The sequence below is a fragment of the Neophocaena asiaeorientalis genome, unplaced genomic scaffold (genome assembly GCF_003031525.2).
Source record: "Neophocaena asiaeorientalis asiaeorientalis breed wild unplaced genomic scaffold, Neophocaena_asiaeorientalis_V1.1 scaffold1019, whole genome shotgun sequence".
NCBI lineage: Eukaryota > Metazoa > Chordata > Mammalia > Artiodactyla > Phocoenidae > Neophocaena > Neophocaena asiaeorientalis.
Window position 1 is genome coordinate 411,187 of NW_020173382.1, and position 15,340 is coordinate 426,526.

The window sequence follows — 15,340 nt, forward strand, 5'->3', positions numbered from 1 at the left end:
AAAAAAAAAAAAAAAAAAAAGAAGTTTGTATAAATGGGATCATACAGTATTTACCCTTTTGAGATTGGCTTTTATTGGCACAGCTCCGTTGAGTTCCTCCAGGTCGTGTGCATCAGCAGTTTGTTCCTTTTTAGTGCTGAGTAGGATTCCATGGTAGGGTGGACCACAGTTTGTTTAACCAGTCACCTACCAAAAGACATTTTGGCTCTTTCCAGTCTGGGGCTATTGCAAATGAAGCTGCCATGAACGTTCACACACGGGTTTTTGCGCGGATGTAAGTTCTCATTTCTCTGGGAGAAATGCCCAGAGTGCAGCTGCTGGAGTTGTATGGCAGTTACAGGTTTAGTTTCTTAAGAAACTGCCAAACTGTTTTCCAAAGTGGCTGCAGCACTTGACATGCCTGTCAGTTAATGGTTTTTTAATTTAACTTTTAAGTTAAAAAGCTTTCTAGTCATTCTTAACCCTGCTTTGTACTTAATCTTTTTAGGTATAAAGCACAGATACACATACATTACATAAATATCTGTGATATTAAATTTAATGGCAAGGAAGAGATTAGGAAAAGAAGGTTGAGAAACAACCCACTTGGGCCACAGCCCCATCACTAATGACCCTCACACCTCCAGCTATAGGAAGTATCTCTCTCATGAGGCAGTCTATCTCAGTTTCACAGCATACCCCAGGAAAGAGGCACACAAGAATATCTGGAGGAGTATATGCCACAGTAGGTTGACATTTAAAACCCTGAAAGCATGTAGAGAAATGAGCAAATGCACTGATTGGTCTGCAGGAAACTGCTTAGTGCCCTAGAATGCATCATTTCTACACTCTCATCATGCCTGTCCTAAATCCATTTAAAGTAAAAACTCACTGATGATACATTGGCACCAGCTATCAGAAAAGCCCCAAAGGACAAACTGCTGACACACGACTCAGTAGAAGGCTTACTCTGATTCAAAGATGTTCAACAAATACTTTGATCCTTTAAAAGGGGTTTATAAAAACCAGTTAATCGTTTAGGAAATAAAAGTTAGATCATTATCTGACCCCTACATAAAAATTGCAGATTGGTCAAAAATTAAAAAAAAAAAGAAAAAAAAAACCCAAAACATCCAGGGACGTCACCTGACAAAAAAAACAGTAAGGCATGAACTCTCAGCCAGGTTGCCTGGGTTCAAATTTTACCTCTATAGTGATCCAGCTCTGTGCCTCTGGATAATTCCCTATGCCTTGGTATCCCCATCTGTGAAGTGGGAATAATAGTCTACCTCTGAGTTGTTGGGGAGTGAAACTATAATTAGGGATAAACACAGGTAGAACTAATAAGCCAAACAGCATAGGTAGGACCAGGAAGTGAGGCTGGCTTAGAAGAAAGGAAGCAGGCATTGTACATTTTCAACGTGGCTACAAAACAAGATGCATCACACAGGACCACTACATCACTCAATTCCAGGAGCTCAGGATCTCCAGGGCCCACTCCTTCCTACCACCTCCTAACCCGTCTTTGGGATCCTCGGTCTCAGTTTTGCAAAGAGGCCCCAAATCCTCTGCCATGCTACCCAGGACAACTTTGATATCATTATTAGATTGGTGAAAAACCAAAGAGTAATAACATTGGGCAATAAGGTGACTGCACTGAAAGGCTTTAACACACGACAAATTATTTACAAAGGACACTTACTGAGTCTTACTTGAGATTATATTACTTTTTGGAGATAAGAAAATTTACCCTTACAAAGAAGCAATTAATCTTTTTTCAAATGAAGAAAGTATCCTATGTCAAAATGTTATTTACATACCTTGCAACCTTGACCATCTTTGGATTATGCTGCTTGACCAAGGAAAGCAAGGTCTGCATTGTTTTGCCAGTGTCAATTATATCCTTTAAAAAAAGAAAAGACATTTAAATGGTAAATAAAACTATCGTACCTTTAAATTCAGTCATCATATAAACACACAAAAAAACCAAAATCCCATGTATAACTGGAATAATGCCATTTTTTTTCGGTGCAGTGATTCTCACCACAATTCATACTGAGATATTCTGGAATCTGTAAGTCATCTGGCTCTCAGCAAGCAGTAGGAATGCCAGTCCTCAGGGCTGGATTTTATAGGCACCAAGAGATCAATGACAGCTAATTTAAGTATATATATGCAAGTATGTACACACATATTTTATGAGAGAGTTGTGGTGCTGCCCTTCATTATAAAAGATATTAGATTTTTTTTTATAAACTCAAGATCAGGATGCTCCAACTCTCGGATGCAGGTGGTTAAGAGACCACACCAAGAAACACTGCTTTATACCATCTTAAAAGTATCCAAAGTATTAAAGTTTTACCATATAGAATTACTTTACATGAAAGTGAATCTTAGCTATTTAGTCAAAAGTAGGACATTATTCAAAACAAACCTATCTCTAATTGGGAAAACATTTCTTAAACCATAACCCTAATGCTCTTCAATGAAAATATTCTCTACAGATGGTATAAAGCAGCGTTCACAAAGTGGGGCTGCAAGTCATCAGAAACATCAGGGCTGGGGATTTGTGAAAAATGCAGATTTCTGGGCTGTGGCAGACAGAATTCTGATGGCCCCCAGGACTCCTGCCTCCTGGTGTACACACTCAGAATAATCCCCCACTCCCTGAGTGTGAGTGGGACTTGCGAAATGATGGGGTTGTCAGTAGGTTGTGTTACACGAGACAGCTGTAGCAGCCTGGAGAGAGATTCTGCTGGTTTTGAAGAAGTCAGCTGTCATATGAGAGGGCCATGTGCTAGGACATGAGGACAGCCTAGCAAGAAAATGGGGCCCTCAGTCCTGCAACCACAGGAACTCAGTTCTGCCAACAACCTGAATGAATTTGGAAGAGTACCATGAGTCACAGGTGACATAGGAACCCCAGCCTTGATTCAGCCTGATGAGACCTGGGGCAGAGGACCCAGCGGCTACCCTGTATTCGAGTCCTGACACCTGAAAACTGAGATAATCAGTGTGTGTTGTTTTAAGCGGCTTAGTCTGTGGTAATTTGTTAGGCGGGGGTTTTGCTGCGATTGGTTTGTTATTTTCTTTCTGGAAGGGGTTTTGCTGCGATTGGTTTGTTATTTTCTTTCTAAATGGATCCCGAGTCTAAGTGTGTCCTCTAATTACTGGAAGGAGAATCTGCAGACAAAATGAAGCAATCTGAAGTGGAATTAGTGAATCTGCATTTTTAAAAAAGCAACCAGTTCCCAGGGATACTCATGTACACAAACCCTGTGAAAAGAGTGTTATTTGTTTATTTTTTAATCTATGAGCTAAAGTTTCTAAAAACCTTGGTAACAACAAAAAGTGAATCAGGGGTTACTGTTGCTCTTAAGCCTTACACCATTTTACATAAAAGAGTAAGAACTCATTCTATTGGTGGGAATATAAAGTACTTTGATGAGTAATTTGGCAACAATAGTAAAATTGAAAACGTACAAATTCGAAAATCCAGTCATTCCACTTCTAAGTGCCTGTATCCAGAGGGAACTCACACACATGCACACAGGACAACGCAAAAGGATGCTCTTAGCAGCCCTGTTGTAGTAAGAAAAATTGGAAGCAAACTCCCTATTTGTAGGGCAATAAATAGGTTGATTTGCACACTGAAATGCTATGAAGGATTTTAAGGTCAACTAACTCCATATGTTTCAACATGAATAACCTCAAAACCAATTTTAAGTGAGAATAACAAGCTGCAAGAGAGAATATATACAGTGTAGCACTATATAAATTATCAAAAAATATATTTTGTATATGGTTATATACATGCAATAGAAGCATAAAAAGCATGGATGGGAATGATATGTGTAACTTTAAAAGGAACAAAAAAATTTCAAGCCAAAAAGAGAGGGGTAAGAAATATGCCAAAATGTTTCCACTATCCGGTAAAAGTAAATTACTAAATATTTCTTAGAAAAAAAACAATCTCACTCCCTTATAACACAAGCCCACCATTAAAACTGATGAAAAGGAATTTCTTTCCCTGGGTTACCTCTAGGACTGTGCATACCAAGTTAGAAAATCATAAACACTATATTAAAAGTATGTAAAACTTACTTCAACAATCAAGACATTCTGGAAGAAAAAGAGAAATGGAAATCAGTACAATGAATCAGACAGTGTTTCCAATTATAATTCAAGTCACATCATAACAAACTCTAAGGATTTATCCAAATTCTTGCTTTAAGCTACTTTACTATATCGAACTCTGATTTAAACAAATGGGCCATCTGTTGGGATTTGGAACTCTTTAATATAAAATTTTCACTGCAATGGAATTTTTAAAAATAAAATTTGACCCATATGTTCATTTTTTAAGAGTTTTCATTACTTAAACGGAGGTCTAATCTTGGGCAAGTCACGAAATTTCTCTGGGCCTCAGTTTCCCATGTGGAAAATGAGGGACTTCAACTAATATGTGTATTCCAACTCTAACATTCAAAACTATAATTTGTACAATAACTCCAAAATCATGCATTTAACTTACCATATGGAATCCAATTCAAAATGCATTTTCTCAGTAGGCTGAAATTGATCTGCATTTTCTGGATGTGTTCATATTCTTGGACTAAACTAAAAGATACCAATGCTTCCTCCCACCATAAACCCTTACCCCAATTTCTACCTCTCAGAATTTTATAGCTGTTAGAACGCTTAGAGAAAATACCATCTAGCAATTACCTCCGAGGTAGAGAAGAGTCCTATATCTATTCCTGGGAATGAGGCAGCATTTCACATACCGGTTATAATCATTGTCACAAGAAGATTCATGTTATATTGCTTATTTGTAGTTCTCATTTCTCTACCACATACCTACAAGCATCAGAATTTTAATGTTCTATATACTCTTCTAAGTCAGTGGTTATCAAGGTAGGGCACACAAGATCCACTGGGTTGAAAGAAAGAAAGATTAGAACTTTTTTTAAACCTCACCTTATGTAATCTATAATTTTACAACTGCACGCATTTTATAATGTACATTATATTACTACCATAGTTCATATGCAATTTACTCCTTTCCTCATATCACAACTAATTTCTCTCTTTTCAAAAGATATTGTAACCTAAATCTTTAGGAAAATTGAATATACAGTTGATGCTTGAACAACAAGGGGACTAGGGACACTGACCCTCCACACAGTTGAAAATCCACATATAACTTTACAGTCAGCCCTCCATATCCACAGTTCCTCCATATTCACAGATTCAACCAGCCACAGATCGTGTAGTAAGGATTTATTGAAAAAGATTTGCATATAAGTGGACCCACATAGGTCAAACCCATGTTGTTCAAGGGCCAACTGTAATCAATTAATGGACCAAATAATTGTTTCACCACCTACCATGTGGTTCTTAGCATTTTCTCTAACCCAGCTAGCACATCTGAAGGACATTTTCCCATCAGTGACTTTGGCTCACTGATGCAGCAATTTGCACCATGGGATGGAATTATAGTCTGAAAAGAGCACTGAATTATGAGACAAAGAAACTGGATTCTAGTCTTGCCTATAATACTAAGTAGCTGCAAAACCTTGTCTAAATCATAATCAAAGACTTTTACTACTATGAGGCTGAGAGATTAAATATTTGCCACACAAAATTATAGTATCCAGAGTATGATGTCATTAATGTTTAAAAAATAAAAGAATGAGAATTGCTACCGCTACCGAGAGCTTAGTTTACATCAAATAGCTACATCCTTACTTAATAAATGAAAAAAATGAGGTTCAGAGGTCAAATGACTTGCCTGAAGTCATAAAAATAGTCAAGTGGTAGAGGATAGATTTGAAGAGGGGTTTTCAGGGTCCAAAGCCCATATTCTCAACCATAACTGGAAAAGAGGGGAAAACTATTCATATATATATGTATCTGCACACACACAGTATCCGCCAGAGATAAACTGAAATAGAACGTCTAAATAATCCATAATCTCACCACCAAGAAACAACTTCACCCAACTTCTGCGTCTTGCTTTTTTTCCACAATAAATGTGCTTACTGTGACTATCATGAAAAGAAAGTTATTTTAGAAGCAGAGACCTTTTAAGATCACAGAGCTATGTAGTGGGACAGAGCCATTAGGTGGGAAAGGCAAGGTCAAATGGAATCACAGAGAGCTTTGAAGGCTAGGTCCCTTCCAGCACTAAAAACTGATTATAGGAGTAAGGGCTTCAAATGACTTCTAAATATGGGCAAAGCACGCTGAAAGGGAAGGAGGATAGGTCTGGCAGGAAGGGAAAAGAGTCAACAGATTATAATTTCTCCTTTGAAGTTTTCAAAAGATGTTGAGGAAGACAACATTAGTTTGGCACGATCCTGATATGGGACCATAGAATTTGACACAAGTGTTGCATGTTAAAGTCGCCTTACAGATACTCAGTGAAGTAAGCTATAAACATTAAAATCTAAAAACCAGAGGAAGAAAAGAGCTTTGGAGCCAGATAGACCTGCATTTAAATTCAAGCTCTACCACTTAACTGGCAGTGTGACTTTGGACAAGTCTTTCAACCTTGCTGAGTCTTAGTCTCCTGACCTGTAAAATGGGAATGATAATATCTACCTCAAGAGGATTCTTGTGAAGCTTTTATGAGATTATGCCTTTATATCTGGCACTGTGTCTATAAGCAAAAAAGTAACTGGTAGCTGCAAAAAAAAAAAAAGCATTCCATCATTTATCATTGGTTACTCAAAAATCATTTCAGTGTATCTGAAGAATAATATTGTAAATATTCAAGTATTTTAATAGCTCTATTATCTCAGCGAAATGTCTATGCTGGAGGAATTTTGATGTATTTTAAACTCTTTTTGGGGATTCCTTAAAATAACAGTATCTTATAACATACTAAGTGTTCTAACTACCAGAAACTGTTTTAAGAGCTCTACATGCATTATATCACTCAATCCTCTTAACTCACTGAGATGACTGCCGGTAGCATCACATGGGAGACGAGAGGTTAAATAACCTGTCCAAGATCATATAGCTACGAGGTACTGAGCCAGGCTTTGAATCAAAGCTCTCCAGCTCTAGAACCCACACTTGCAGTCACTACATTATACTGTTTCTCTATCTTTTAAGAAACTATGTGCTGTCTATTTTTAAAAAGAAGACTGTCTTTTCCCCCATATATTCTTTTGAAGGATCCCAAATTAGATCCCCACAGAAGCATACCAGCAGTACTTGGCAACACAGACTTGACGTTTAATGTTGGATTTTGCTGCCTCTTTGCTATATGACCTAGAGAAAGATATCTAACTTAGGCTGTTTCCAAGGGTTAAATAACCCTTGTTTGAGTGCATAACTAACTATCTAAACTGCCTCTTGGTGATGGATTGAAAGCACAGTGTTACTAATTGACTTGGTATGGAATGTTTTTTTCTTCCCCTTCAAGATACATACCTTTCCAGTTAAAGTTGAGAGATCATCTCCACCAATTACTTTTATGTCACCTGTTGACTGGTCATTCTAGTTAAAAAAAAAAAGATAAATATATATGTATATCTTTCCATGTATACACACACACATTTCAAATTATCAAACGTGAACTAGAAGATTTAAGAAGTTAGCTATCTAATGTCATAGCATTATGATAGTCTAAATGATACAAACTGTAAGAATTATGTCTCTAGAAATGAATGACTAGGTAACTTTCAACTAGAGATTAGTAAAAATTAAGAAGTTCTAATTGGTCATTACTGATTTGATGCTTCAAAGAGTCCTAAAAATGGGGTACACCCATTTTTGAGTGGGCAGTATTACAGAGGCCACCCATCTTCAGTCTCAGTAATTTCTGAACCACGAAAGAAGTTATTAGCATGACAGGTGTCTGGTTCTGGCCCTGGACCATTCCCATGAGTCAATCAAGTTGTAGGGTCTTGTCTATATCACACTTGACTCCAAAGATATTTCCCTCAAAAGTCTAGCTCAGGCCCAGGTCATCTTCAGCACAGTCTGGGAAATCGGGTCTGATCAGTAGTCCTTTAAAGCATACCTCTTAGGCTCCCAGTTTTATGCTATCACAGAATCTAGTAAGAAACCCTTAAAAGAGTTTCAAAAGGGAATGCTCCACACCCACTGTAGTTGGTGGTGATAATGATCATAATTTGCTGTGCTGGATTCAAGACAGAAAACTGGAGTGAAAGAGCAGGTGAATGAAACAGCTTAGACTTGCCCTACCAGAGAACAAACCATACCAAAGCTGTGGCAATTCCAATGGTGCTGTACCAGCACAGTAACAGACAAAGAGATCAAGGAACAGAGTAGAGCCCAGAAACAGACCCAGAAATATATGAGGATTTAGTATATGATAAAGATGGTATTTCAAGTCAGTAGGAAAAAGATGAATTATTCAATAAATGGTGTTTCATCAACTAGTAATCCATTTGGGAAAAAAATAAAGTATGATCCCTACCTCACAGCATACACAAAAATAAATTCCAGATGGATTAAAATCTAAACGTAAAAAATAAAGCCATAAGCAAACCAGAAGAAAACGTAGAATATTTTCACATTCTCAGAAAGGTAAAAACTTAGGCATGACGTGAACCTAAACTGAAAGAAAAGATCTGTAACGAGTATTTCTATTATACATTGGGCTCCAACAATAAGAATCCAATAGAGAAATGGAGAATGAACACGAGTAGGTAATTCACAGAAAAGAATGTCATAACATATAAAATGATATCTGAGAAACAAATAGACAACATGATTCTACTGTGCACTCATTCACACTGGCAAAACTTAAGTCTGATGATATATAATTTTGGCAAGAGTGACAGGAAACAAGCACCCTTGTTGGTGGTGAGAGTATAAATCAGTACACTGTCCTTCGAAAAATATATAGCCATACCTATTAAAATTGTAAACACGCATGCCATTTGCCCCAGCAATCTCACTTCCAGGAATCAAAGCTACAAAAACACAAGTGTGCAAAGGTACATACAAGGATGTTCACTGTATCAACTGTTATAACAAACAAAAATTGGAGACAACCAGCATGTTTATTAACAGGGAACTATTTAAATTAAGTTCATCTACACAATGTAATACTGTGGAGCTATTAAAAAAAATCTGATAGGGCTTCCCTGATGGCGCAGTGGTTGGGAGTCCACCTGCCGATGCAGGGGACGCGGGTTCGTGCCCCACTCTGGGAGGATCCCGCGTGCAGTGGAGCGGCTGGGCCCGTGAGCCGTGGCCGCTGAGCCTGCGTGTCCGGAGCCTGTGCTCCGTGGCGGGAGGGGTCACGGCAATGAGAGGCTCGCGTACCGCAAAAAAAAAAAACAAAAAAAAACAACAAAGAATCTGATAATCTATACACACTGACATGAACAATGGTAACTAAAAACACCAAGTTATAGAGCAATGTGTTGCCTACGGAACCATTTCTGTTCAGCATTTTTAAAAAGCTTCTAACTGCAATTACCTCTGAGTAGTGAGAAGGGATAAGAAGACTTTCTACTTTTATATACAGGCATACCTCAGATATTTCGGGTTTGGTTGCAGATCATCACGATAAAGTGAGTGTCACAATACAGCAAGTCACAGGAATTTTTTGGTTTCCCAGTGGACATAAAAGTTATGTTGGGCTTCCCTGGTGGCGCAGTGGTTGAGAGTCCGTCTGCCAATGCGGGGGACATAGGTTCGTGTCCCGGCCCGGGAAGATCCCACATGCTGCGGAGCGGCTGGGCCCGTGAGCCGTGGCCGCTGAGCCTGCGTGTCCGGAGCCTGTGCTCCGTGGCGGGAGGGGGCACGGCAATGAGAGGCTCGCGTACCGCAAAAAAAAAAAAAAAAGTTATGTTTGCACTGTACTGTAGTCTATTAAGTGTGCAACAGCATTATGTCTAAAAAAACAATGTACAATACCTTAATTTAAAAATACTTTATTGCTAAAAAATGCTATTGTTTATATGTGTAATCTAAAAAAATGGTACAAACGAACCTACTTACAAAACAGAAATAGAGTTACAGATGTAGAAAACAAACATGGTTACCAGGGGGAAAGGGGCGGGGATAAATTGGGAGATTGGGATTGACATACACATACTACTATATATAAAATAGATAACTAATAAGGACCTACTGTATGGCACAAAGAACTCTACTCAATATTCTGTAATGGCCTATATGGGAAAAGAATCTAAAAAAGAGTGGATATATGTATATGTATGACTGATTCTCTTTGTTGTACAGCAAAAACTAACGTAACACTGTAAATCAACTATACTCCAATAAAAATTAATTTAAAAATAAAATAAAATAGTGACGTCAAATACTGTGGAGGATGCAGAGAAACTGGATCACTTATACTTTGTTTATGTGAATGTAGAATGGTACAGCCACTCTGGAAAACATTTCAGCAGTTTCTTTAAAAATAAAACATGAAACTATGGTAAAACCCCACCCCACCCCAAATAAATAAATAAATAGATAAAAAATAAAAATGCTAACCATCATGTGAGCCTTCAGTGAGTCTTAATCTTTTTGTAATGGTAACATCAAAGATCACTAATCACAGATCACCATAACAAATATAATAATAATGACAAAGTTTGACCTATTGCGAGAATTACCAAAATGTGACACAGAGACATAAAGAGAGCAAGTGCTGCTGGAAAAATGGCATCAATAGACTTGCTTGACCCAAAACTGCCACAAACCTTCAATTTATAAAAAATGCAGTATCTGCAAAGCACAATAAAGTGAAGTGCAACAGGGACTCCCCTGGTGGTCCAGTGGTTAAGAATCCATCTTGCAATGCAGAGGACACCAGTTAGATCCCTGGTTGGGGAGCTAAGATCCCACATGCCGCAGGGCAACTAAGCCCGTGTGCCACAACTACAGAGCCCATGCAGTGTGGAAGATCCTGCATGCCACAACTAAGACCTGACACAGCCAATAAATAAATATTTTTAAAAATTACTTTAAAAAAAGTGAAGCGCAATAAAACGTGGTGCGCCTGTACTTCTAATTTTGTCATACACTTCTATATATGTGTCCGTATTTTATGGAGTGTTATTTTTGAAAATCACAAATGGGCCAACAGTATACAGTGTTGCAAACTAAACGTAAGATACATAAGTATGACTACCAGTATCAAAAAACTCTTGCATATTACTTCTCATCTTAAGGAAATTTCGGACACCTCTTATTCTAACTAACTTAAAACCTAGAGTTTCAAAGACAGAGAATTAATAGCAAAAAAAAAAAAAACCAAAAAACTGTATGAAACCTGAAGCTTTCAATGAGAGCGAATCACAGTAGTAAACGATTTACACAGTAAATCAAGTTAAATAGCGACATCTTCTGTATAAATTTGGTATTACAGTCGACTTCAATTGACCCTTTTTTTACAGAGAAAAGGAGTAAAGATCTGAGAACTGAAAAGTATGGAAAAAACCCTGTGATCCAAAGGCGATGGTGATAGGGTAAGAGACAAGAGAACTACAAGCGCGCAAGACACTGCTGCTGCACTAGATCTAAATCTCCATATTTCCGTTCGCCCCAAGGGTTTTAGCTTCGAGGTTCCCTTTTTCTGGAAACACAGCCACCTTTTAAATGAAGGGTAATACAGAAGATTCATTTAAGAAAAATGTTACAGTCCACTGTGCTAGAATACAGGTATAAGTGCCCAAATTGCATACAAATGGCACCCATGAATCAATCACCCCACCAGAGGATTTTCCCTTGCTCCCTCCCTTCCTGTCTATGACAAGCTTCCCACTGTATCCCTGCTGCATTGCATTACTGAGTGACTCTTACGTGCTTCATCTTTAAGGAGATGATGGGACTGGCATAGGAGAGCCCAATCTGTCCTTAACTCAGAATGTCACTGTCAACTACATAAAATCCCCAGAGAAGCTCTTTGGGTCTACCAAATACATACCCTCCGTGTCTGTGTTTCCATTTTATCTACCTTTTCTCGAGTCTACGTGAAAAAAAGAGAAGGGAAATAGGAAGGAACTTTCTTATTTGTCTACCCCTAAAAATTGTGCAAACCTCCAGGTAGCAACAAGAACTGAAGCTTGGTATAGGAAAAGAGGAGAGAAAGCTGTGTGAAAACACGTTAATGAGTGGGCTGCAAAAGAACAGCTTGGAACAAACAGGTTGAGACCATAAGAAGAGAATGCAGAGAGGTTAATCACCAAAACTGGGCTCCCAAGAGGGTGAGACTAGGAGTATCACTGAGGTAGGAAGTCCAGCCTTAGCACTTAGTGGCTTAGCAATATGTGCCTTCCTTTTTGCAGTGAACTTCAGATCATTCTTTAGGACCCTAGAATGGAGTTATGGGGAAACAACTGTTCCTTCTACATCCAGCTAGGTCCCAAGTCCACCACACTCAATCATATTTTCTCTTCACGTCATAATTTCAACCATCCTCTGTGTCCTTTAACTGTTCTCCTGTACCCTAATCAAATATCAACAAAAGTGAGAATATCAGAATCATGAACTTTTAGAGGTAGACTGCACCTCAGATGAAAAACGGCAGATATCCAATTTTCTAAAAATATATGCAGAAAATAATAAGTCTGGAAGGATATATGCCCAGGTAATAAGTCAATTTATTTACCTGTTATTTTAAACTTAAAATGTTGCTTTAAAGGAAAAAGAAGCTATTATCAGTTTTAAAAATGATGCTGATGAAGCAGGGCCCTTATAGATCATCTAATCCTGCACTATCCAATATAATAACCACTAACCACATTATTTAAAATTAAATAAAACTAAAAATCCAGGGACTTCCCTGGGGGTCCAGTGGTTACGAATCCGCTTCCACTGCAGAGGGCACGGGTTCAATCCCTGGTCGGGAAACTAAGATTCAACATGCCGCGCAGTGTGGCCCCGAAAAAAAAACCAGATCCTCTGTTGCACGAGATATATTTCACAGCCTCACAGTCACATGTGGCTAGTGGCTCCGTACTAGACAACACAGACACAGAACACTTCCACCATCACAGAAAGTTCTGTTGGTCAGCATTGCTCTACACACATCAAAGATATCATTTAGTACAACAGGGTACCAGAAAAGATTGAAGTGTTAGTGCTGATATTTAATATCTGGTATTTTCAAGTACACTGCTTTCAAACCTTCAGAAGTTATTGCAACCTGTCTTCTTGTTTTTCATTCCATGTCTGGTTTGGGACTAGGATCTGATAAACATGTTCAATAGAACTACTCTTCATGGCCTAAAAGACAGTACCTTGCATACAACAGGTGGTAATATGTTTGCTGAGTGAATTAATCGATTTCCTTAATTTTAAAAAATGTGTTTATTTATTTATTTATGGCTGTGTTGGGTCTTCGTTGCTGTGTGCGGGCTTTCTCTAGTTGTGGTGAGCGGGGGCTACTCTTCGTTGTGGTGCACGGGCCCCTCATTGTGTAGCTTCTCTTGTTGCAGAGCACGGGCTCTAGGCACATGGGCTTCAGTAGTTGTGGCACGCAGGCTTAGTAGTTGTGGCTCGCGGGCTCTAGAGCGCAGGCTCGGTAGTTGTGGCCCATGGGCTTAGTTGCTCCACGGCATGTGGGATCTTTCCAGACCAGGGCTCGAACCCATGTCTCCTGCATTGGCAGGCGGATCCTTAACCACTGAACCACCAGGAAAGTCCCTCCTTAATTTTTTTTAAAAATAGAAGTTGTGGTTTCATGGGGCCAAACCTGACCAGTACCTTCATGTTCTACTAATCAGGGTGCTTACATAAAACCTAAGTTGTCCGACGAGGACTACATCACAGTGAAAATCCACAGGCAAGAGTTAGAAAGTATACTTTTGACTCTAGTTCTGTTAGTGTTTCCTTATACCATGGACAGTACACATCTCCATTCCTGCCAATTTAAACTGAACAAATTCTTTTCTCCATCCACGTCTATGGTCTTAGTTCAATAAGCAGGAGAAAGGCATAAATCACTTCACTTCCTTTATATAAATAGATAGATTTACAGAAGATAAGCTTTAGACTATCTAGTGTCAACATCAAAGTGGTACGTTTACATTTAACTTCAACTGTTCTGGAGAAAAAAGCATACCTTAAAGCAATTGACTAAATACGTACAGAGAAAAGTGTCAGACCAAAAGCTACTGACCTCTTCTTAGAAGAGACACTTTAAGAAACTACTCCAATATTTTCTGCATTTTTCTTCAACAAGCTCACTCAAAAAGTCAGCTTCTTACAAATAACAAATCGCTATAAAGTAATTTGTACCTTTGACATACTAAACAGAGAGCCTAATCAAGCTACTAATCAAGTGACTTCCAAGATTAAGGCTGAAACTTATAGCTTTCTGAACCCTGACCCTAACTGAGGAAAAATCCCATAGCTGGCAAAATGAATTGTTTGCATGCAAAACTTCTGAAGAAATAATAGGAAGCCCATATTAGAGGATCCAAGTCAGTTAAAAGTTTTCCCAAATAAGACTCTCAGTTCTGCACAGAATTAAAGGCCTGTGTTCAAATTGAAGACCTGTATGATCCTGGGCAAGTCACTTAATCCCTCTGCCCCTCATTGTTCTCAAATGTACATGGAGATAATAATTCATAACTCAAAAGTTTTCTGCAAGATTTAAAATCCTAAATAGAGGGACTTGCCTGGTGGTGCAGTGGTTGAGACTCTACACTCCCAATGCAGGGGACCTGGGTTCGATCCCTGGACTGGGAACTAGATCCCACATGCATGCTGCAACTAAGGAGCCCGCCTGCTGCAACTAAAACCCGACACAACCAAATAAATAAATAAATAAATATTTTAAAAATAATAATAATGAAAAATAAATAAAATAAAATTCTAAGAAGAAATTGCTTAGGGCCCACAAAAAATATTCCCACAAAAAATTTACTTGTTGGACAACTTTCCCTCTCGAGACTTCCTCATTTTTTTTTTAAATTAAACTATTTTAGTAAAAAAAAAAATTCACTGCAAAACTGAACTCACAACAGAGAAAATACATTTGCACACTTATCAACTGTGTCTTTTTTTAATATCACAGGGCCTTAGGGATAGAAAAGTCATTGAATATATAGTACTACATTTTATTGTTCTAAGATGTACATTCACATTTTAACACCCCTGAAACTGACATATTACAATCGACAGCAACTTACAACAATAACTGACAGTGTCTTCTTTCTTAGCAGTACAAAAAATAGTGGTAAATCTTAAAATCAGTGCTATCTAAGATTTAATGAAACATGGTATTTGGAATCCCCAGGCAATCTGTCAAGTAGGCACTAAGCAAATAAAATTCTGCCTAGCTACTCTAAGAGTATGTAAACTATAATGTGAGTGTGTATACACAGAAAATTCTTCAAAATATTAGAAATATGGG

General features: G+C 38.2%; 1 protein-coding gene across 1 annotated transcript in view; it reads right to left on the reverse strand.

Annotated features, from left to right (window-relative positions):
• Positions 1–15,340, reverse strand: part of HPRT1 (hypoxanthine phosphoribosyltransferase 1) — a 22,558-nt gene that overhangs the window by 3,103 nt on the left and 4,115 nt on the right. The window contains exons 3-5 of the mRNA XM_024746585.1: positions 7,423–7,488; positions 4,084–4,101; positions 1,800–1,882 (exon numbers count right to left, since the gene is read on the reverse strand). Coding sequence (XP_024602353.1) covers positions 1,800–1,882; positions 4,084–4,101; positions 7,423–7,488 — 167 coding nt within the window. The remainder of the gene's footprint in view (positions 1–1,799; positions 1,883–4,083; positions 4,102–7,422; positions 7,489–15,340) is intronic.